Source organism: Eublepharis macularius, chromosome 15, assembly GCF_028583425.1.
Source record: "Eublepharis macularius isolate TG4126 chromosome 15, MPM_Emac_v1.0, whole genome shotgun sequence".
In the NCBI taxonomy this organism is placed as follows: Eukaryota; Metazoa; Chordata; class Lepidosauria; order Squamata; family Eublepharidae; genus Eublepharis; species Eublepharis macularius.
In genome coordinates, this window is record NC_072804.1 from 50,794,343 (window position 1) to 50,818,697 (window position 24,355).

General features: G+C 43.1%; 1 protein-coding gene across 1 annotated transcript; it reads left to right on the forward strand.

Moving 5' to 3' along the window:
- Positions 1-468: 468 nt before the first annotated feature.
- On the forward strand, positions 469-10,890 carry LOC129342800 (phospholipase A2 inhibitor and Ly6/PLAUR domain-containing protein-like). Its single transcript, XM_054998694.1, has 5 exons — positions 469-557; positions 3,964-4,092; positions 6,379-6,537; positions 8,972-9,127; positions 10,680-10,890. Exons 1-5 carry the CDS (start codon positions 509-511, stop codon positions 10,814-10,816), a joined length of 630 nt encoding a protein of 209 aa, XP_054854669.1. The 5' UTR covers positions 469-508; the 3' UTR covers positions 10,817-10,890.
- Positions 10,891-24,355: the final 13,465 nt, after the last annotated feature.

A 24,355-nucleotide genomic window follows, 5' to 3' on the forward strand; every position in this document is an offset into this window, starting at 1 on the left:
CCTTTAATTCTGCTCAAGGAACTCTGGGAAATATAGTTCTGTAAGCATTGTTAATGGAAGAACAGATATCTTCCTCACTATACTTAATTCTATTTTTGTGACTTTCTAGAAGGTGGAACGACGTTTTAGTTTACTGCACTGTCATATTGTAGTATGAACTGAAATGTATTGCATTGTTTTCTAATAGTTGTAATATAGTTTCTGCATTTACAAAACTGTGGTGACAGCTGACTGACAGACATGCCTGGCAAAAGTGCATGTAGTTCCTGAAACATATTTCATCAGCCTCCAATACTGAGCTCTGATTTCCAGGATAACATTAAGAGACTTCTCAGAAGTGCAGTCTCAATTTACCACACCTTACCAAGCCAGTTGTTCCCAGCTTCTTCCATGAAACTTCTGTCCATCGTCTATAAATTCCTGCAGATGAGGGAGCAGCAGCAGTCCCCTTGGCTGGTCCAGTTCTGATCTGGCTTCTCTCTGGTTCTTCATCTTCTTCTGCAGCGCCATGAGGGTACTCGTGAGTACATGTCTCCTTTTGACTCTGCTTCCTCCAGGTAAGTAGGAACCCAAAATCCAGCATTCTTTTTATCATCCTGGGGAAGGAAATATGCAATGTGGCTACAGCAAGGAGGCTGAGAAGCTCATGGGTTCTCTGAACATAACAGGAATATAAGGATGAGTGTAGGAGAATCTGTGACCCTGAGATTCTTGAAGAGGAGATAGGGTGTCTAGTACTCTGCAATCTAGCACTCTACAGGAGTAAAGTTGTGAAGGTCCAAGGGGAAAAACAGAAAAATAAGGGAGAGGGGTTTCAATTGTTTTCCCAGGGACTTTTTTTCTAAATGTCAGCTGAAGTGTTTGCAGTAAATTAAAGAAATCGTTCATGAAATACATTCTCATTTAGACTAATGAGTGAACTACTCTTTTTTTTTTGGTAAGTGATTTTTATTATTATTATTAATAGCTGGAAAAGTATAGAGTAAGAGGGGTAGGGTTAGGGGAAAGAAATGCATATTGGTTCATTCAAATACATTGCACCGTTCAATCAAAAATGTTTTCTCATTGTCCTTTTTATAGTCCATCGGTCGGCTCATTGTTACAGCTTTTCCATTTATTTTTGCACTGTCCATAAAGGTCTTCAGTGAACTACTCTTTAAGGCATGGTTTTAAAAGACTAGATTGGGTGCACTTTATTCTCTCAAAACGCTTTCCTGTCCTTATACAGCAACAGACCAGTCCCTGTATTGTTTTTTTTTAAAGATTTTTTTATTGGATGGGTTTACAAACATAAACATAGAAATCATTATCATTATTCACCCCATTGCATTTTCCCCATCCTTTCCCCACCCCCACCCCCTTTTCTGGTGACTCCCTGCAGTTTTCCATACCCAACTTAATCTAAAAAGTATATCATATAAATTCTTAAAATCTATAATACTAATGTAATATATATCTATATTATACCTACTATCTACTCTAACTATATTACTTGTCTTAATTAAAAATATAAAGATTACATAAGTAATAATAAGTACATATGCCAACTAAGTAAAACAAAACTACATACATATCCCCTGTAAATATACTATACTAATCCCATAACATAGAATAAAATATACCCCTTTTTAAGCTTAAGTAAGTTTCTATCTCCCCTACTTCTCCAAAGACCACAATTTCCCCTTCATGCCCCACTTTTTTTCCACATATTTCTTAAGTTTTTCCCAGCTTGATGTATAGTCCAATTCTTCTTGTTCTTTCAATTTCCTTGTTAATTTGTCCATTTCTGCCATGTTCAAAACTTTCAAAATCCAATCTTCCATAGATGGTATCTCCTGAGTCTTCCACATCTGTGCATAACACATTCTGGCCGCCGTGATCATATAAAACACCATATCTCTATCCATTTTATCAAAATCTTCTAGGTTCATACATAATAACAGCAATTCCGGGGTTTTATTTATATTCCTTTGTAAAATATCTGACATAACTTTAACTATATCCCCCCAGAACTGCTTAGCCTTATCACAAGTCCACCACATATGATAGAATGAACCTTCATGCTGTTTACATTTCCAACACTTATCAGACATCTGGCTATTACCATTGGCCAACTTCTTCGGTGTTAAATACCATCTATACAACATTTTATATACATTTTCACGCACAGTGGTACATGCTGAAATCTTAACTGCATTTTTCCAAACCTTTTCCCAAGCTTCCATTGAAATTTCCTTATTACAATCTATTGCCCATTTGACCATCTGCACTTTAACAACTTTCTCCTCTGTAAACCATTGCAATAATATCTTATATATTTTAGAAATTATTTTCTTCCCCCCCTGAAGCAAACACTCCTCGGTCTCAGAGTTTTGTAGTCTAAAACCATTTTTTCTTTTGTCTTTCTCATATAGGTCTTTTATCTGCATGTATTGAAACCATCCATATTGGAATGGCAATTCTTCATTACCTTTAAGCATATAATTATTCTGTTGTATCTCAAGAATTTCTTTATATGTCAACCAGTCTTCCCCTGCATATTCTGTTCTTGGATTTACTACTTCCGCAGGGATAATCCACATTGGTATAGTCTCTTCTATATATTTCTTGTATTTAGTCCATACAGCAAACAAGCTTCTTCTGACATAATGATGTAGAAACATAAAGTCTGCTTTTACTTTGTCATACCATAGATATGCTTGCCATCCAAATAGTTTATTATATCCTTCCAATGCTAACAACTTCGAATTCTTCAATGTCATCCATTCCTTTAGCCAGTCCAGACATATCGCTTCATGGTATAATTTAAAATTTGGTAATTGTAGTCCTCCTCTATCTTTCGCATCATAAAGTACTTTCATTTTAACTCTGGGTTTCTTTCCAGCCCAAACAAAGTTTAACATCATTCTCTGCCACTTCTCAAATTGTTTACTGTCTTTAACAATAGGTATTGTCTGTAGTAGAAACATCATTCTTGGAAGAACATTCATCTTAATTACTGCAATACGACCTAACCATGACAAGTTCATTTTATTCCATCTAATCATATCTTTCTCTATTTGTTGCCATAACTTGTCATAGTTATTCTTATATGTCAATATTCTTCACGGTCACTTCCACTCCCAAATACTTAACCTTGTTCACTACTTCACATTCCACCTTGTCCATCAGCTCCTGTTTAGTCATATTTTTGCAGAGTATTTTGGACTTCACCTTATTAATTACAAAACCCGCTACATCTCCAAAATCCTTCATTTTCTTCATCAATTTTGGCATGCACTCTATTGGATCTTCCACTATCACCATTATCTCATCAGCAAAAGCTCTTACTTTATATTCAAATCCCCTGTATTGATTAAATAAATAACCCAAAGAATACTTATAGGTACAAGTAAAACTTCTGCAGATGGAGGAAACACAGTTTAAAGATACTTATACTACATAGGAATTGGATGGTCTAGCTGTTTTACTGCTGCAAACTAACAGGGCAAACTCCTTTGAAGCCTCACCCAAGCCAACTAACCCCCACACCAAAAGGAGATGTTTACATTTACTAGCAAAGGAATGTTTTGGTTGCACCCTCCCTCTCTCCCCCCCTAACTGCATCTTCTCTCTCTTCCCCTCCTCTTCTATATTTGACCAGTTTCTGTACTATGCATCTGACGAAGAGAACTTGATTCTCGAAAGCTTATGCTACAATAAAATTGGTTAGTCTTAAAGGTGCTACTGGACTCTTTTTGAGTTTAAAGATGGAGTGCTTTGAAAAACTCAAGATTGAGATCTGTGGGTTTGCAAATTGATCCTGAAAAAACGATTTTGGGGACAAAAGTGCAGCGGCATTGCCTATTGGGTGCAGAAGGAGAGGAAGGTGGCACCCGCTTGGCCTTTCCTCGCCACCTGCCTGCCTCTCCCTGTCAAGTACTTTGGTACTGATGCTTGTTTTGCTCTTGGTGTCACCCGCAGCGGCATCTCTAGATTGTTTGCAGTGTCTTACACCTCAGTGCGACAAAACTACCTCCTTTCTCTGTGATGGTGAAGACAGTGCCAATGAAGACAAAGTTTGTTTCAGCAAGGTCATGGACTTCCCACTGAGTAAGTAAGAAGAACTCCTCTTCCACTAAATACTCATAAGGAGAACTCATCACAAAGGCAGTTTTATATCGTGGGAGGGATCGCTTATGTAACCTGAGCATCCAAAGATTGACCTCACATGGATACCAGACTAGGGGTGCCAGGTCCCCTTATCCTCCTGGTGGGGGTCCGGGCACTTATCTTGGCTGATCTTCCAGAAGTGACGTCTTCGTGCCCAGCAGCGGGCATGCTCCTGCACTTTGTGGGGGGCAATCTTTGCCCCTGTGAAGTGTAGGAATATGCCCACAGTTGGGAACAATGACATCAGTTGAGGAAGTGAGATCATCACACCTGTTGGAAGCATACTAGCTGTGTGCTGACTTGTGTGCCCCCAGGCCCCATTTCCTGGGTCTTTTCCTCCTGCCAGCCTCATGCCCACCAGGGGACCGACAGCCCTACACCAAACATAAATCCTTTTTACACATTCAGGGGTCACCAAATGTGGAGCAGTTAAGGGAGGAGAGACTAACAGCATCTCTAAAGGGTCTACGATGCCATCTAAGCAGTACGCCACTGTACTGTGAAGATAGAGTGGGAGATACTCTGGTGTATCTAGAGATAAGCCAGACTCAAGCCACATCAGCGTCACACCGGTATAATTCCTGTGCTGGTGCAGAGTTCTACAGTGTCAGGGATTTACTGGGGAGGATAGGTCCAAACCAGCTTCTAGCCACATTCTCCATAGCCAGCGGGAGACAACCGCTGAATACTTGTGATGGGAGGCAATATCAAGGCGAGGCCTTAGGTTCTATGTCCTGTTCATTGGTTGTCCAGAGAAGGTGGTTGCCTGCTTCATACAACAAAACACTCAACTACATGGACCACTAATCTAATCCAGCAAGGTACCGCTGATGTTCTTATGACTTCGCATCCTATGCATCTGCAGTTATGCTCATATTCCTATAGAAACAGCAAGAATGTAAGTCCCAGCCCTCCCATTGCAATCCTAAACAGAGTTACATCCTTCTAAGCTCATTGATTTCACTGGGCATAGAAGGGGGTAACACTGTTTAGGACTGCAATCTCAGGACTTCTACCCTGCCTTCAGGCTCTGGCACAGTTTAGAACACCTGCCCAGGGCCAAACTACACATTTTATATGTGTTCCCAACAGGGTCTGGAGGCCATACTGAGTCTGCAAGTCCTCAGTGGCAAATCCATACAGAAACATCACAGCAGCCTAATTCAGATCCTGACTGTGGCATGGGAGGGCGGGGCTTCTGCATAATCCCACACTGTCCTCCTGAGCTGAAATGGCCAGGAGGGCATTATTTGCCCCATCGGGGTGGGGGGAGCCACACACGTCCTGAATTCTTGCATGGGCAACTGCCCAATGGGGCAAATAATGTCCCCCTGGACTGTTTTGGCTCTGAAAAAAGGTGTGGATGGAAGGCAGGAGTCCCACCGCTGCCTCCATGCCATGGTCCCAATCCAAATCAGGCTTCTGTGGCCTTTCTACATGGAGTTGCCACAAGGGACTCCAAGCTGCTGTATGGCTGCCAGTCCCATTGGGAACTTGTGTAAAGTGTAACATGTAGTTTAACCAATATAAGTCTGCAGCCATTCTCGACCTTCCTAAACACAACATGTATCCCCACCAGGGCAGCTTTAGTTCTAATTACAGGGTATGCAGCAGGGAGCTGTATTTCTCCTACTTTATGTAGTCATACTTAGAACACACACAGGGAATTTTTGCAATGGGAATCACACAGAATGGGCACTTTGTGCGGAAACGAAATACTGGGGAAACATGCAAGTTGCCAATTGAAAAAGTAAAGGGATGTGTTACTAAGGATAGATGAATAGTCCTATCTTATAGTCAAACTCACCATTGCCCATCACTCCAAGAACTTTTGGGGCTCTAGATTTCAGGGGTTGATGTAAGAGCAGAACCACAAGTGACAAAAGGCACAGGTTGGACACTTGTCAGCTTCCCTCAAGTTTTGATGGGAAATGTAGGCATCCTGGTCTCGCAGCTTGGCTCTCCAACTGCTGTCCAATGGACTTTTCAACTGTCACTTGTCCAACATTCTGCCAAGCTGCCTACATTTCCCATCAAAACTTGAGGGAAGCTGACAAGTGTCCAATCTGTGCCTTTTGTCACTTGTGGTTCTGCTCTATGGCACCATAATGAGCTAATATAGATAACAGAAAGTATCAAAAAAGGATCTACATTTCAAGAGGATTGAGAAGCTTCTCTCCCCCCCCCCCCCAACTTTGGACATGTATTTTCAAATTTCTTTTGTAGATGGTAGCAACAGACTTGAAACAAAATATATTTCATTGGGATGCATCAGACGCCAGGATTGTCACCCAGCCACTTACAGTGCCAGTTTAGAGCACAGTGGATACATCTACACACAAGTCCAATGTTGTGACACCAACCTCTGCAATCTACCTATCAGTGGTAGGTATTATTATTTTTTGAGAAAACTTAAAAAATCTTCATTATCATTGCCATTAGACAAACTGGGACAAAGGGAAGATTAATTATCCTATCTTAGCCAGGCAAGTAAACGACATTTAAATACATTGTTACAGTGGCCCTAATTCTCTAAGCAGGGAGAAGTTCCCAGGGCTAATGCTTACCCTGGTGGTTTTCGTTGGAAGGAGAGGGTACTGCAGGCCTGGGGTGTGTCTGTAATATCTTGCTTCATCTACAAATATATGGATAAAACAGAGGTGGAGGCAGCCCTATAGAATGACATTTCAAACCTTTAGAGAGACAGATTGCACACCTTCTAGGTGTTTTAGCCCCAAACCCTCCCAGCCATGCCTCCTGATTCTCTCTTTCTCCTTCCTGTTCAAACCAGAGCACTGTGCCCTCTTCACACAGATCAAACCTATGGCTGCCAACTTCCAGGTGGAGCCTGGAAGAAATCAGTTACCCTGGATAAAATGGCTGCTTTGGAGGGTGGACTCTATGACATTATACCTCGCTGAGAACACTCCGCTTACCAGGCTACACCCCCAATTCCCCTGGAATTTCCCAACCCGGAGTTGGCAAATCTATAACATTCCCCTGCCTTCCACGATCAGGAGGTAGAATCATGCCCTCCAGTCCTGAGGGCTCTTTGGGGCAAAGATGCAAATTACAAGGTCCTCATAACCTCTACAAGGGCTTTTGATCAGATGTGTGTGTGGAGTGGGGGGGGGGGTTTCCCATGTTTTTCTCAGTGCATGAGACCCTGATTCAAGCTGGAACAACAGAGCACAGGGGAGGGAGGTTAAATCCCTTCTGCCTGAAATAGCCCAAGGGAGATGCTATTTGCCCAGCTAGGCTACCTGTAGACCACACACCACAAATCTGAACCTTCGCATCTATACTTTTCTCACACACACTTGGAGTAGGATATTTCAGGAGAGACTGTACCAAAGCGGGTTTAGGAAGGCCTGCAGTGGAACCATGGAAAACCCAGGTAGAGGGGTGTGAGCAGGAAAACCAACCCACCCCAGCGAGCAGTCCTACAGAAAAACATTCACCATAGATGGGACCTCAGCCTGCAGCCAAAGCTACGCGAAGTCCTCTGGTACACTCCTTGGCACCCCTGTGGTCAGATGGTGAGACTGGTGAGGAGCTGGGCACCCTCAACACATTGTTGCAGATTGTTTAAGAGATGTCATGACAATTAAATTATATAAAACCTATATCAATGCCTGGAGTAGATAGGAGCATTGCTTGTTCTTCTTCAGTTCCCCTCCATTAAAATTGGATTGAGAGGCTGACTGCTGAAGTCAGTGAAGATCCTTTGGCTGACCAGAGAGGTTGGAAGAGCTCATGAGGCTATCCAATCCAGTCTCTCCTGGTAGGGAGTCAAAGCCAGATTTCCTCACTCAGCATGGCAAGGAGTGACATTTTGCAAGTATCGTTTTTATCCATTGTGACCACATAGCTAAGTGGATCAAAAAGCTGAAATACATTTCTTTACCGATGATTCTAAAGGACTTTAGAGTCAGTGCATTACTCCCTTGCAAAAAGAAACTATTGAATGTGCAGCGCTTCTGGCCAGGTCCAAGATTCATTCCCTTCCACTCCCCATTTTGTTTGACAGCACAGCAACCAATAGATTTGCAGATAGACAAAAGGCTTGTCTACCCTCGGACTAGAGAGATCAGAGAAAAAATTCTGAGCATCTTCAACAAATTAAGGGCCATAGGATTCCTTAAGAGCCACCATAACTGTTAAAGTAGTATGGTATACAATACAAGAGCCAGTTTGGTGTAGTGGTTAAGAGCAGCAGGACTCTAATCCGGAGAGCTGAGTTTGATTCCCCACTCTCCACTTGAAGCCAGCTGGGTGACCTTGGGTCAGGCACAGCTTCTTGGAGCTCTCTCAGCCCCACCCACCTCACAGGGTGTTTTGTTGTGGGGATAATAATAACACACTTTGTAAACTGCTCTGAGTAGGTGTTAAGTCATCCTGAAGGGTGGTATATAAATAGAATGTTGTTGTTGTTGTTGTTGTTGTTGTTGTTGTTGTTGTTGTTGTTGTTGTTGTTGTTTTTACAAATGGGGGCAAAGACCATCATGGAACCATTCAAATGGGGTGTGGGAAGAGTCAATGGTAATCTTAAAGGTCACTTATGGGAGCACAAAGGAGCACTTAAAGAGCTGTAGATTGCCCAAAAAAGAACATCCCAGAAAAAACCAAAATATAAATAATATTTTATTGGATGAGTCTTCTTGAATCTGGCTCCTAGTTGATGCTAAACATACAACACAGCAGTGAAGCAGAAGCCCTTATAGGACTGGTACATAACGGGTGCCTGGAGAAGAGGAAGAATGTGGCAGAACCATGTGCTGACTTTCGCTTTTGGGGTTTGGGGGTTCCCTTTTGGCAGTGGAAGATCTAACCAACTATGAATTCAATGAGATGCAGTGCCCAGGTTGCTTTGCTGGTTGGCCAACAGGAAAACACCTTTGCTCAGCTCAGGGTACTGTCAACTGTCGTGGGCATGAGAATCGATGCATTGAATTTACTGGTAGATTTAACACACGTAAGTAGGATTTTTTTTATTAAGAGTTTTATTAGATGAAAAAAAAAGAACATAAAAATACATCCAGAGGAGTTAGCCGTGTTAGTCTGTAGTAGCAAAATTGAAAAGAGTCCAGTAGCACCTTTAAGACTAACCAACTTTACTGTAGCATAAGCTTTCGAGAACCACAGTTCTCTTTGTCAGACGCTTTTCTGGTTCTCAAAAGCTTATGCATCTGATGAAGAGAACTGTGGTTCTCGAAAGCTTATGCTACGGTAAAGTTGGTCAATTTTAAAGGTGCTACTGGACTCTCATAAAAATACAATAACCCAAATAGAATCTGCAAGCAGGCAAACCACAGTACCAAACCATATAAACAAAACAGAAAATATACATACAAAAAAGTCGAATTGACAATCACTGTTTTCTTTTCTTTCTTTTTTTTAAAAAAAACAGCCTGCTGTGGCTTATTCCCCCGTTCTGAATTGTTGCCAGAAAAGGAAAGGGCAAAGGTGGCTTTCTGTTCTGATTAATCATATTTTGATTCCTTTGCAGAATATAAATATTTGCTTACGTTTGTGTGGCAAAGTCTGCTTCATGCCATGATGGGCTTTGCAGAGCCCCTGAATGCTGCCCTGGTAACACACACACCTTAGTCACAGACAGGTCAAAAATCAGAAACTGGCAATCCTATATAAGTGTGTCGTAATTACCATTACAACTTTAGAGCAAGCTTACACACAGCAGGGATAGAACATGATTTGGCACCAAGTAATTATAAAGTGGAAAGAAGATAGTGCTATTCATCCCCCTGCCCTGCTGCCTTTATACGTACAGGGGAGGTGTTGTTTATCCAGGGCACAATGGGGACACCTGCATCCTAGGACTAACCCACAATTTACACAGGACACCACAGGCTTGGAACAGCCTGTTTAGACATTTTCCCCTTCTTCGAGTGTTGCATCTGCACTCCCTTCTCCCTTCACATCATTCCTCTTTCAGAGCCGTGACCTGTCATCTCACCCAAACTGCCCCTCCAAAAGCAAACAGCAACACATCATACCATTTCATATTCCCAATATGAAAAAAGAGAGACATCGATATTTAATATAAAGTATACATGTGAATATTTTCCAAAATCTTCCGTTTTTGTAGAATTGCTTTGAAGACATTTGGTATATGGTCTGTGAACATATAAGGATTTTCACACATATGATGTGAATCTGTGCAATCTGCTTGAGTCAGTGGCCTTGTATCCTAACACTTGGCTCAGGAATGTCTGGACCCTTTCTGTTTAGCCCAAGGAGCCTCTGTCAATTCAAAGAATTTTTCAGGCTGGAGAAAGGCTTCAGAGTTTGGTGAGTGGCAGGAGTCAAACTAGGACTCTCATCAGAGGCTGGACTCTATGGCCTTCTCTAGCCATGCAAAGCATTGCGCTGAACAACGAAGAAGAATATAATTCTCTGTTTTGTGGGAAGCCTTTGAGTTCAGAGGCCCAATGAAAACATGACCATCCCCAAAGCACTGATACAGGACTCACGTTAATACCCTTTTTTCCTTCTCTATTTCTCAGCCCTCTACTTCTATCCCACAATCAGTTTCCGAGGCTGTGCAACAGAAAGTATGTGTGCCTTAGCAACAGGAGACCCAGAGGCAGCAACCGATCTGCTGAAACCCGTAAAGGCAAATGCGCGATGTTCCCCTGCTTAAATACAAGAATCAATAACAGCTTTTCCAGCCTGAAGGGTAGCTGCGGAAAAGCACACTCATCCTTCTGTGAGGAGCTCAAGTCTGTCTTCTCCATGCTGGGTGGAGGAAGGCGAATGGAATGCAAAGGGGCTGAGAGAGCCAAAAGGGTAGAAATTTGGGACTTGGGACTCCTGCAGAGGAAAATCTGGTGTATGGGTTGAGTTTTTATTTAATCATGATCAAAGTAAACAAATATCACAGTTAAAAGATTTCATATGTATGCATGTTTTTAAAGAAAAGAATTCCATGGTGTAGAGAATGCTGGATGGTCCTAGCCTGACAAAAACTACTACTTTCTATCAGCTATGCAGCCTCTATGGCACTACACAAAAACATAATGTGTTTTATGCGCGGGGGGGGGGGGGGAATGTTCAGTTCAAACACATCCAAAACAGTAATCAGTCATTAAGGAATTGTACCTATCAATTTTTGCTGCCACCAATACCAAATTAACATGCATTTAGGTATTTAAATATTTCTATCAGCTTGTCTATCCATGGAGTGGACCTTCAAAGCGCCTAACAGTTATGATCTCTAAACTAAAACATAACTATGACATCTTTAGCATGCTAAGCAATAAAATAAAAAATGAATAAGATTTAGAAACAAGAGGGGGGTGCTTTTCTGCACGGGCAATTTACTCCTCACTCTTTGAGTTTTTGCTCCTCAAGTATCAGATTCATTTTGGCCACCCACCTTTCCTCAAGGATGCCAGGCAACAGTATATGAGGCAGTCTCTGGCACCATCTGCTGGACAACCTAAAAAATACATCTATGAGAGAAAAAGACTTTTGACAAGCATGTCTACAGTTGTTTTCCTCCAGGTCTGGTGGAGAAGCGTGTTCTGAAAATTCAGTGTTTCCCAAACATATGCTGGCTTGATTTAGATCAGGACTGTGGCACACAGACAGTAAGATCCTAGACTACCCACATGCACCATTTTCCCAACCTGAAGCATTTCAGGGTGTAGCTATTTGCCCTGATGTGAAGAGCAGAAAGATGGAGTATAGAGACAGAGACCAGTCTCCAAGGAACCGGTACCACACAGGGGCAGTAGCTGGAAAAACTGCTGCAAAATATTGGGGATCTGGGGGCTATATTTATAATCCGGATATTCATGATGTGGAATGTGCTGGATGCAAGGTGAGGCAATGATACGTAAACAAAAAACGGGAAGTGATAGTGAGGGTTCCAGGAACTACACTTCTCTTGTGGATTTTTCTTATATCTACACAAGGGAAGGGGCTAGAGACTTACTTTTTAAAAAAAATAAAAGAGGGGGATCCAGGGGACCTGCTGCACCTATTATTACAATGATAGGTTGATCTCTCATTATGAAATTGAGGAATAAAAAAGATCAAAACAAAACCAGGAAGGGGGGAAAGGAAGAGGGATGAGTCGTTTGATGACGATGAACACCCGGTATCGGAAACTGGGTTGGAGGTGGGTGGGAATGGTTGTGACAAACAAAACTGAAAGAAACATTACACACGAGGAAAAAATCGATTCAAAATTGGTTTCCAGGAAAACATTGAGGTAAATGTGGTTATGGCAACTGCCTTTCCCCACACCATCACTCACCCTAAACTTCCCTTCATAGGTTTGGGGTTTCCCCAGGCACTGAGAGACAGTCACAACCCATCACCTGGGTCAAATCCACATTACTCATTCTAAGTCACATGTTCCCCGCATTCGCCACGCAATCCCAAGTGCCGGTCACATTACCTCATTAAATAGACGCATTTCATTCGCATTTCTCCTGAATATGTGGTCACAGGTTTTCAACGGGAGTTTCATGGTGGCCATGAACAGGCCAATGCGCAATTTACGCGGTTTTTTTTAAAAACCACCCCCCTTCCTGTCTCTCCGGCCGTTCCGAGAGTTCCTATTGGCTGATTCAACTTGCAAGTGCTCCGTAGTCTGCAAAAGACTGTTTTTGACTTCATAGCATTGGATTTATTGATTATGCTGTTTCTGAATCAAATCTGGTAGTTTGAAAAATCATTTTGGGGTGAATCCATCCTCAGAACGGACTCGCGAAACTTCCTTTTTAACTGTTTTTTTATTTTTTTTATTTTATATTACTGTAATATCGAAATTACGAAATATCGAAATATTGACACTCCAAGGAAGTGAAACTTCAGTAAAATTCAGGCACTGAACTGTCCTGCATAGGAAATGCCCACGAAAGCTTCCCACATGCTTCCAAATTTCCAAAAAAGAAACAGGAGAGAGCCATCAGTGCTGTCACTGGGGGAAAGAGAGGCATCATTATCTTCAATGATGTTTCTTTATAAGGCAAGATCGAAATAACGGAAAAGTGCGCTCAAAAAAATTTTAAAAAATGGGCGGGAAAAAAGGTCCTCGCGGATTGGAGGCAAACGGAAGATATCCGATAAACATGCGGGTAATGGGTGAATGTGGATTCGACCATGTTCAACCTTTATGATCAGGCAGAGAGCCCTGACCCAAGGTTCTACCAGAGGCACAGCCCATTCCCTCTATTTACTTCCCCTCATTCAAGGTACTGCTCAGAGCTATTGAGGAAAGGAGGAGTTTACTTTCTCTATATATGCAGCTACCATTAACTTAAACTTGGCTGATTTAACATGACCAGGGCCGTTTCCAGATGGCTTACCTGAAGCCACTCCATGCCGCAATGTTGTAGTTCGTGCCGGGGAAAACGCGAAATATCGCATTTTCTCACACGAGTTTTGTGCGACGTCGCGCAAAACTCGCGTGAGAAAACGTGATATTTTGCGTTTTCCCCAGCACAATCCACAACATTGTGGCACGGAGCAGCTTCAGGTAAGCCATCTGGAAACGGCCCAGAGCATCTGAGGTCAGTGTGTGTGATATTTTTCCCTCAACCAACGACTTCAAGCCACCCAAGGTTCAACCAAACAAAAGTAAATTTTATTGACAAGATGGAACATAGGAATGAATGGTTTGAAACTCATATAAATATACTGGGATTAAACAGGGAAGGTTTCAGTGTAACAGAACAGGTTTGTAATCAGTCAGCAAATATCTCTGCTGCCTTCCCTCAGCTGCTTCAAAACCTTCTTGCCCTCTCTAATTCCTTCCAACGAACTCCAACTGTCACTAGCCTACATTTTACCCCCTCTCATTGGTTATTTCTAAGAATAGGCAAAGCTGGAGCCAGTCCTGTCCATTATACAGCCCTCCTCCTAGATGTCGTCAAAGATGGAGGCCTATTTTTAGGTCTCGGCCAGCAACAATGAGGGTTTTTACCTTCTTAACGAGGACAGATTAGATTTTTTTAAATCATTTGTTTACATTACCTCAAGAGACCTTTATCTGGATATCTATATATACATAAAACTAGGGTTGCCAGCTCCAACTTGGGAAATTCCTGGAGATCTGAGGGAGAAACCTGGAGAAACCTGGAGAAAGTGGGGTTTGGGGAGGGAAAGGACCTTAGCATGGCATAACTCCATAGAGTCCATCCCCCAAAATAGCCATTTTCTCCAAGTGAACTGATCTCTGTGGCCTGGAGACCAGTTGTAATTCCAGGAGATCTCCAGCAACTACCTAGAGGCTGGCAACCCTACATAAAACAGATATTCACTTACTGTAAAATTGTCAGTACCTTATACTTGTATCTACAATCCTTACAAATTTTGATTTTCCTAAACAAGAATCACATTAAGCACACTGAACATTATAACATACTTAACTACATTATAACATACTTTTCTATATGTACATAATTCTTGTCCCTCATTTTCCCTGGACAAAGTCTCCACAGCTACAATGCTCATGTTATCTCCTAGTCAATGTTAAGACCTGGAGCATAAGGCTCCACTGTTATATGTCGTTCCGTTCCTATAACAACTGCCTGAAGTGAATTTAGGTTATTTCAGAGGGGTAATACCTGTTCTTCCTCCCCCTTTCCAAACATGCTCAGAGGATCAGCCATGTCCTGGCAAAATATGGCTTTAACAGGAAATCTTATCTGACTTTTAACCTTTCTTAGTCCACACAGGTATACTTTATGTTTATTAGATTACCTTTGCTCAGTCTTGGTTGTTTCTTCTCTGGCATCTTGGAGCTTGGTTCTTTTTCCCAAATGCAATTCAACGATCTCATCTTCCCGGGACACTATGTTGCACACACAAGTGTCTTGCCATCTCTTTTGGTTCTGTGTGGTTATTTCCTTTGCCAGAGTTTGGCCACTTCTCCTTTTTCTCCTTTTCTTGTTGCATTTTCATTCCTCCATTTCCTGTTTCCTTTTGGCTAATTCAAATTGTCTTTCCCTTTGCCTTTCTTCAGCAGTTAGTCTGGCTAATTGAAGTTGTCCCATGTGCCTATGCAGCTTTAAAGGACTTTGTTCTCACTCAACTTCACTGTAGCTGCTACTCATCATTTCAGCACCTCTCTCTTTCTCTGTAGCTGGCTTTATTTTCGGTGACATTTTGGTGATGACTCCTTACACTTTACCCTTTCTGATTTACCTCAGGAGCATCAAATCTTTTTAGAACCCCGGTTTCTTTTAAAGGTTATGGAGTTCCTTACTGCTGCTCCTCCTTACATTACCTCAAAAAATTTACTTCAGGAGGGCAACCCCTTTTGCCAAATCTGTCTATTCTGTTAACCTGCTTTGGGTTTCTATTACAGCTCCTCCTTACTTTTTTACTATAAATTGTTACCTCAGGAGGGCAACCCCTTTAGCCAAACCCGTTTGTTCTATTAAACTGATTTGGGTTTCTATTACAGCTCCTCCTTACTTCTTTATCGTAAAATTTTACCTCAAGAGGGCAACCCCTATTTAACAAATTACTCTTTTTGTTAATTCAGTATAATCCTCTCCACAGTACCTTCTTACAATCACATTAACTTTTGCCTCAGAAGGACTTTTTGGCCATACAAAATTTCTTCACACACACACAGCTTAAGGTGTCCTCTACCTTACCCAGGCTTTTACCTCAAGAACACCTTTGCTTGGGGGTTTGAATCTCACTACTGTTCCAACACTTTATGGTAGACTGACTTTATACTCTGCCACCCACCCTAAACCTCCTTTTAAAATTTTGGGGGTTCCCCAGGCAGTGAGGGGCAGTCATAACCCACCACCTGTCTAACCTCTATTTAGCAGGTAGAGACCCCTGATCCAAACCCTCATGTGGTCCCCTCTTTCCCAACGGCTCTACCAGACAGGCAGCCCATCCCCTCTGTTTACTTCCCCTCATTCAAGGTACTGCTCAGACCTACTGAGGAAAGGAAGAGTTTACTTTCCCTATGTAAGATGCCACCTTTTACTTAATCTTGGCCCATTTAACATGACCAGAGTGTTTGAGGTCTGTGTGTGTGATATTTTCCCTCAGCCAATGACTTCAAGCCAGCCAGGGTTCAACAAAACAAAAAATAAACTTTATTGACAAGATGGAACATAGGAGTGAATGGTTTGAAACTTATAAATGTACTGGGGTTAAACAGGGAATGTTTCAATCTAACAGAAAAGGTTTTTAATCAGCCAGCAATTAGCTCTGCTGCCTTCTCTCAGCTGTTCCCAAAAGCCTTCTCTTTTCTCTGTCTCTCTCCCCAACGGACATTGCCACTGTCCAGTATTCCCCCTTCCCTCATTGGTTGTTTCTAAAGAGAGATGGAGCTGAAGCCAGTCCTGTCCATCACAGCAGTCTAAAAATACCTGAAAAAATACTCAAACTCTGAAACACTCAAAAACTGAAACAGTATGGGACCAGAACCATTGGAAGAAACTCAAACAGAAAACCCTCATCTCCCCAAGAATGCTGGGAAGAGAAGATTATAGAGTTCAAATGGATCTCTTCCAGGCTGGCTTCGATCATGTTTCCCCACATCCACCATGGCAAAACTGTGGCCACAGCAGACTGGCACAAATTAGATGGAAATCCCAAACGTATTTCGTCACCCTGAGACCTGGGTCAAATCCATCCACATTCACCCATTACCCGCATGTTTATCGGATATCTTCCCTTTGCCTCCAATCCGCGATTTTTTCCTCTTCATTCACATTCCTGCTTCCAATCCGTCTTTCTCGCGTGTCCCTCCGGTCACACGGCCGCTCGAAAACTGCTTTTTTGGGCGGGACCTTTTTTCCCCGCCCATTTTTTTTTTAGCGCACTTTTCCGTTATTTCGATCTTGCCTTATAAAGAAACATCATTGAAGATAATGATGCCTCTCTTTCCCCCACTGACAGCACTGATGGCTCTCTCCCGTTTCTTTTTTGGAAATTTGGAAGCATGTGGGAAGCTTTCGTGGGCATTTCCTATGGAGGACAGTTCAGTGCCTGAATTTTACTGAAGTTTCACTTCCTTGGAGTGTCATTATTTCGATATTTTGTAATTTCGATATTACAGTAATATAAAATAAAAAAAATAAAAAACAGTTAAAAAGGAAGTTTCGCGAGTCCGTTCTGAGGATGGATTCACCCCAAAATGATTTTTCAAACTACCAGATTTGATTCAGAAACAGCATAATCAATAAATCCAATGCTATGAAGTCAAAAACAGTCTTTTGCAGACTACGGAGCACTTGCAAGTTGAATCAGCCAATAGGAACTCTCGGAACGGCCGGAGAGACAGGAAGGGGGGTGGTTTTTAAAAAAACCGCGTAAATTGCACATTGGCCCGTTCACGGCCACCGTGAAACTCCCGTTGAAAACCTGTGACCACATATTCAGGAGAAATGCGAATGAAATGCGTCTGTTTAATGAGGTAATGTGACCGGCACTCGGGATTGCGTGGGGAATGCGGGGAACATGCGACTTAGAATGAGTAATGTGGATTTGCCCCTGATTTCTGGAATAACATTAAGGGACTTCTGAGAAAAAGTGCAATCCCAATTTGCATCACTTTCAACACCTCACCAAGCAAGTTGCCAGATTCTATCATCAGGTTTCTGTAAGTCCCTTGATGCAGCACCAGTCCCCTTGGCTGGTCCTCCTGATCTGAGTTCTCTCTGGTTTTTCATCTTTGCAGCACCATGAAAGTACCAGAGAGCACATGTCTCCTTTTGAGCCTGCTATCTCCAGATAAGTAGGAACCCAAACTCCAGCATGCTTTTTGTCATGCTTGGAAAGAAAATGTGCAATTTGGCTAGACCAAGAAGGCCGAGAAGCTCATAGGTTCACTGTAGAGAAAAGGAATATAACAACAACAACAACATTTGATTTATAAACTGCCCTTCAGGACAACTTAATGCCCACTCAGAGCAGTTTACAAAATATGTTATTATTATCCCCACAACAATAATCACCCTGTGAGGTGGATGAGGCTGAGAGAGCTCCAAAGAGCTGTGACTAGCCCAAGGTCACCCAGATGGCTTCAAGTGGGGAATCAAACCTGGTTCTCCAGATTAGAGTCCCGCACTCTTGTGTGCATGTATAAGAGAATCTATGACCCTGGGATTCCTCAGGAGGAGATAGGGTATTCTACAGTCTAGTACTCTACAGAAGTAAAGAAGCAAAGGTCCATGGGAGAGAACAAAAAAATTAGGGAAGTGGGGTCAATTTTTTTCTCCAAGGGCATTAAAAAAAATTCCAACCAAAATGTTTGGAGTAAATTAAAGAAATCTTTTACAAAATATAGTCTCGTTTAGACGAATGAATGAAATATTTTTAAGGCAAGGTTTTAAAAGACTGCACTAGGTGTGCTTTATTCTCTCAAAATGCTTTCGTATTCTTATACAGCATAGGGCTGCCCCCCCCCCATAATGATTAAAACATAAAACATTCATCATGAATACAATTTAACTTTCTACAGACCGGGGCAATACAACTTAAAGACTGGGTGCTCTCAAAAACTCTGCACGTACAGAGTGATCCTGAAAAAGGATTTTGGAGGATAAATTGTGCTGGCAATGTCCACCAGGTGCTGACCATGAATGGAAACTGGAGTCCACTTAGGCTTTCCTCCCCACTCAACTAACTGCCTCTTACTTTTTCTGAAACAGAGGGAGAGGGAAGACCAGTCAGTAGTAGGGTTGCCAGCTCAATTGTGCTGTGACTTGAATTCCAGTGAGGCACTTCTGGTAACGTCACCGCTCAGGTGCAGGAGGCACACCCGCTTCACAGCAGGCTGATTTGGGCCTCAAGTGGGTCCAATTCAGCTGGTTTGGGGCCCAAATCAGCCAGCGGAGAAGCGTGGGAGTGCCTGGAGATGGCTCAGAATTACAGTTGATCTCCAGACTACAAAGATCAGTTCCTCTGGAGAAAACGACTGCTTTGGAGGGTGGACTCTATGGCATCATACCTCAGGGATGTCCCTCCCCCTCCAACCCCACTTTGCCCATGCTCCACTTCCAAATCTCCAGGAATTTCTTAACCTGGAGTGGGCAACCCAATGACATTCCCCTGCCTTCCACTGCCAGGAGACGAAACCATGCCCTCCAGTTCTGACAGCTGCTTGGAGGCAACATGCTTGTAACAAAATCCTCACATCCTCTACAAGGACTTTGGATCAGATGTGTTGGGAGTCCCATGTATGCCCAGTGCATGATTCAAACTGGGACAACAGAGCACAGGGGAGGGAGGATAAACCACTCCAAGCCATTCTCTCAACCTGAAACAGCCCCAGGGAGCTGCTATTTGTCTGGTGGGGCTACATGGAACCATCACAGCAGATGAAGATGGGGTACTGCAGAAGTCTGCAGGTTCCCATCCACACTTTCCTCACACACACTTGGGGTTGGATATTTCAGGACAAGCTGTACCAAAGCAGTTTGGGAAGACCTGCAGTGGAGTCACAGAAAACCCAGAAGGGGGCAACTGCAGAACGTCACTGTGCAAAAGCCCTGGACAGAACCACTTCAGTTGGAGGGGTGTGTGGAGGAAAACCAACCCACTCCCTGCAAGCAGCCCTACAGAAAAAACAAACATTTACCTTAGTTGGGACACCAGCCTGCTGCCAAATCTACCCAAAGCCCTCTGGCAGTTTGCTGCCCTCCTTGACACTCCTGTGACCGGATGTGGGATAGGTGAGGAGTTGGGCATCCTCAGCAAATTATCACGGATTCTTTATGTGATGTCATGACAATTATGTTATATCAAACCAATATCAATGCCTGGAGGGGATAGGAGCATCGTTTGTTCTTCTCCAGATCCCCTCTATTAAAACTGGATTGAGAGGCTGACTGATGAAGTCGATGAGGATTCTTTAGCTGGCTGTAGAGGTTGGAAGAACTCATCCAATCCAGTCTCTCCTGGAAGGGAGTCACGGCTAGATTTCCTCACTCTGCATGGCAGGGAGTGACATTAGGCAGGTATTGTTTTGACCCACTGCATCCACATTCCTAACAATATTCATTAAAGTAATTTACTTTGGGGGGCCTAGGGGAGTAGATATTTTCAGGGCTGAGATGTGCCCTCTGCTGTCATTCTCAGTGAATAAAAAAAATGTGCACAAAGCAACAAGGAGGGCACCCCATTGAATAATCAACTTAAACCTCAGTTAACTGTCGTACCAAGCTCAGGTCTAAAGACACTGGGAATCTTGATAGTGAGTAAAGATCTCTCCGATGGGATTTCGCCTTCTTGTTGACCACTCTGCCCCAGCCAGAGGAAGGAATTGCAGGGATATCAGTCATTGGGATCACTGTTTTGTCTGCTTCTCCTTTGCAAAGCACCAATTTTTTTGTCTCTTGTGGGAGGAAGTTTGAAAATCCTTCACATTAAAATTCAGCTGTTACATTTGTCATTTTCTCTGTCACTGAAAAAAAGCTTTATCTATTTCTGTCAGCTGTATGTAAGCTGTTTTCTTGTTCCAATTTCCTGCAATGCTGATTCTGTGAACATGGGCAGATCAGGAGAGGGAGGGCTGGAAGGGTTACATCAGTGCTTAGTTCTCATGGCCCCTTCTTACACACTCAGGGTAAGGCCTAAACGCCACTTTGGGGTCAGGTAGCAACTTTCCCCAGGCCAGTTTGGCTAGGGATCCTGATGGTGTTTTGCCATCTTCTGAACATGGAATAACGGTCACTGGGTGTGAGGGGGTGAGGTATTTGTGAATTTCCTGCCCTGTACAGGAGGTTAGACTAGATGAGCCTAGAGGCCCCTTCCACCCAGATTCTATGATTCTAACTACCCCCCCGCCACCCACTCCAACTTATGACTCAACATATCAACGCCATCCATGGCCCATCTTTAGGATGTTAGGAGGGTTAGTTTTTCTACGGCCCAATGGCTCAACCTGGATTTACACAGCTTAGTATCTGGACTGAGTATTCGGCTTTTAAAGATTTAACTCTACCTGCAGCTACCTGCACCTGCCCCACAGCACAAAGGACAACAGAAAACATCTTGGCCCTTGGCATCTATTATAGAACATCCAGAAAAGTTGCCAAAGGAACACAATGAGTTCTTCCTTCCAGGTAAGGTATAACATATCCATTATTACTTAGATCATTATTGCTCTTTGAAATGTGAGGCTCCATTTAACCACTCTAAGGACAGTCAACTTTGTCCCACAGAAGAGGAGGGGAAGAAAGCTCTGCCCCCAAATCTCCAGCAATTTCCCAACACACAATCAGCCTGACTGGGATTTTTCCGAGCAGCAAGGATTTCGGCAACAGCAGATGAGACAACCTCTGGCACCATATGCTGGATAATCAAAAAATGCATCTGCAAGACAAAGCAAGCCTCTTATGACAGGTCTGGTGGAGATACACAGAAACATAGAGCTGGAAGGGAGCCCAAAGGTGAACGAGTGCAACACCCAGCACAATGCAGGAAATTCATGGCGCCCACCTCCCACTAGCTGTGTTAGTCGATTGCAGCAAAACAAAACAGAAATCCAGTGGTGCCTTAAAAACTAACAATGAACTGGAATAAATATTATTAGTGTTGTTAGTCTTCAACATATCACTGGACTTCTGTTTCATAATTCTACTACAACATAATAGCTAATAGGGGGTGGCTTTAATGGAAAAAACAAGCTGAAATTACACACAGAAATTGTTGGTTTGGCTTGTTAAAGCAGCTTCTGGATCACTGAAACAAATCCAGTAAACTAAAGAGAGCCAGTTTGGTGTAGTGGTTAAGAGCGCAGGACTCTAATCTGGAGAGCCGGGTCTGATTCCCCACTCCTCCACTTGAAGCCAGCTGGGTGACCTTGGGCTTGTCATGGTTCTCTGGAGCTCTCTCAGCCCCACCTACCTCACAGAATGTTTTGTTGTGGGGATAATAATAACATACTTTGTAAACCGCTCTCAGTGGGCATTAAGTTGTCCTGAAGGGCAGTATATAAATCGAATGTTGTTGTTAAATTGTAACGAATCCCTCCCACCAAAAAGTTTCTGTGTTCCATTCAGTTCGTTCCTTCCGGCAGCAGTCAGGCCCTCGCAGCAGGCCAGCAGCCTGTTATCTTGAACAGAACCAATCAGGGAAGAGAGACCTTGTGCAGGAACACTGTTGGCAGGAAGGGGGAATGAGGCCAATCTGTACAAGCGCATCTCCCCACACACACCCCATCACTACCTGGGAAATGGCATTCTCTCCCACCCTGCAAATCTTGTCCTCACAAGGGGAGACCCCTCCCCTACCTTCTTGTCAGCTTTAGAAATGTGCGGAAGGGAGACTTCAATCACAGGCTGCAATTCAAAAAAGACTTCCCTGGGAGTAAGCACTATTGAATAACATGGGACTTACATCTCAGTAGACCTGTTTAGGACTACCTCCCTAATCTTTCAGGGCTCTCTCTTTATTCTGAGACAAACGGCAAACGGGTATCTTCTCCCTCCTTTCAGAAACAATCCAGCCTTCCCCCTAGCAAAAGGAAAATTTATGGGGGGGAAGGAGTTCTGATTGTGCGACCGGGTGGAATTCAGACAATCATTCTGTTTGCCTGCCTGCACTTGGCTGATAGACAAGATTGGCAGCGAGAATGCCGCGTTTTGCAGCAAAATGCTGAGCATCAGTAGGAAAGATTGGGATTCACCCTTCATTGTGGGAATGAAACTACAAAGAACAAGGATACCTAAAACCAAGACCGTTTCCACACAGCTTACCTTATTCTGCAAAACAGCGAAATCTCGCGCGAAATCTCGCACAAAGACGCTGTTATCGCACGAGAAGATGCAATAACAGTGTCTTCTCGTGCGATAACAGCGTCTTCTCGCGCAATAACAGCGTCTTCTCGCGCAATAACAGCGTCTGATTTCGCTATTTTGCAGAATAAGGTAACCCATGTGGAAACGGCCCAACAGGCAACAGCAGAATGCAAAGGTGTTACTGGCACTGCAGAAAAAGAAAAAAGTGAGCATGAAGCAGGATTAAGATGGGTAGCCATGTTAGTCAGTCAGCAGCAGTGGAAAAGAGCAAGAGTCCAGTAGCACTTATAAGACTAACAAAATTAGTGGTAGGGTATGAGCTTTCGTGACCCACAGCTCACTTCTTCAGATGAAGAAGTGGGACTGTTTTTAATATTATATTGTCAAAGGCTTTCACAGCCAGAGAATGTTAGTTGTTGTGGAATTTCTGGGCTGTATGGCTGATGTCAGGAACTACAATGCCAAGACTGTGGCCATACAGCCTGTAAAATCTACAACTAATGTTGTTAATGTTGCTTCACTGCACTGGTTGCAGTACTTTCCTAGCTGGGAATGCCACTGCCTTTGCTACAACTGCAGACACTCACCTTCTACAGGTGCATTGTTTGTGTGTCTCTGTGTGTGTGTGCGTGTGTATGTAAGTGTGTTATTATGCTTGAGGAAAAACTCAGAAGATCAATAGTTTAGACTAGGAGGAGAATTAATGGTTGATGCTGTTTTTGGCTAAGCGTGAAAGGTGCCTCAGAGCCTCATTTTGCCGCCACCCTCCCCCCCCCCCGAAAAGAACAGCATGTATTTGCGCATGTGCAGCCAACGCATGCAAAATGGATTGAAACTCATGAAAATGGGGGGCGGGGATCAATTTCCAAGCCAGCACCAGTTGACCCAGAACAAACTAGTAAACTAGTAATGGGACAAACACACACACACACCCCGATACAAAACTGAAATGGAAACTTTCTCGGTGCATACCTTTAATAGCTACCCTTCTGGATATATATACTTGCAATATATATTTTTCCATTCTGTGTTGTTCGTATGCACTTTGAAATGGGCCCTTGTCCTGAAATTCTTCTGCTGCTCGGAATTTAAAATTGGGAATATTACACCCCCATGAATGCTAGGAAGAGATTGTGTATGGTACAAATTGATCTCTTTCAGGTTGTCTGTGGACACGTATTCTCACATTCAGTGTGGAAAAACTGGGCCCACAGTGGATTGGAAAGCATTCCTGGCAAAATTACATGAAGTTCCAGAAATATATTTCATCAGCCTGCAACATAGAGCTATGATTTCCAGGATAACATTTAGGGACTTCTGAGAAAAAGCATAATCCAAAACTTTACCTCTTTCAACATCTCACCAAGCCAGTTGTTCCCAGTTTCGGCTGTGGGGACTCTGGCCGTGGCCTTTAAATTCCAGCAGGTAAGGGTGCAGCAGCAGTCCTCTTG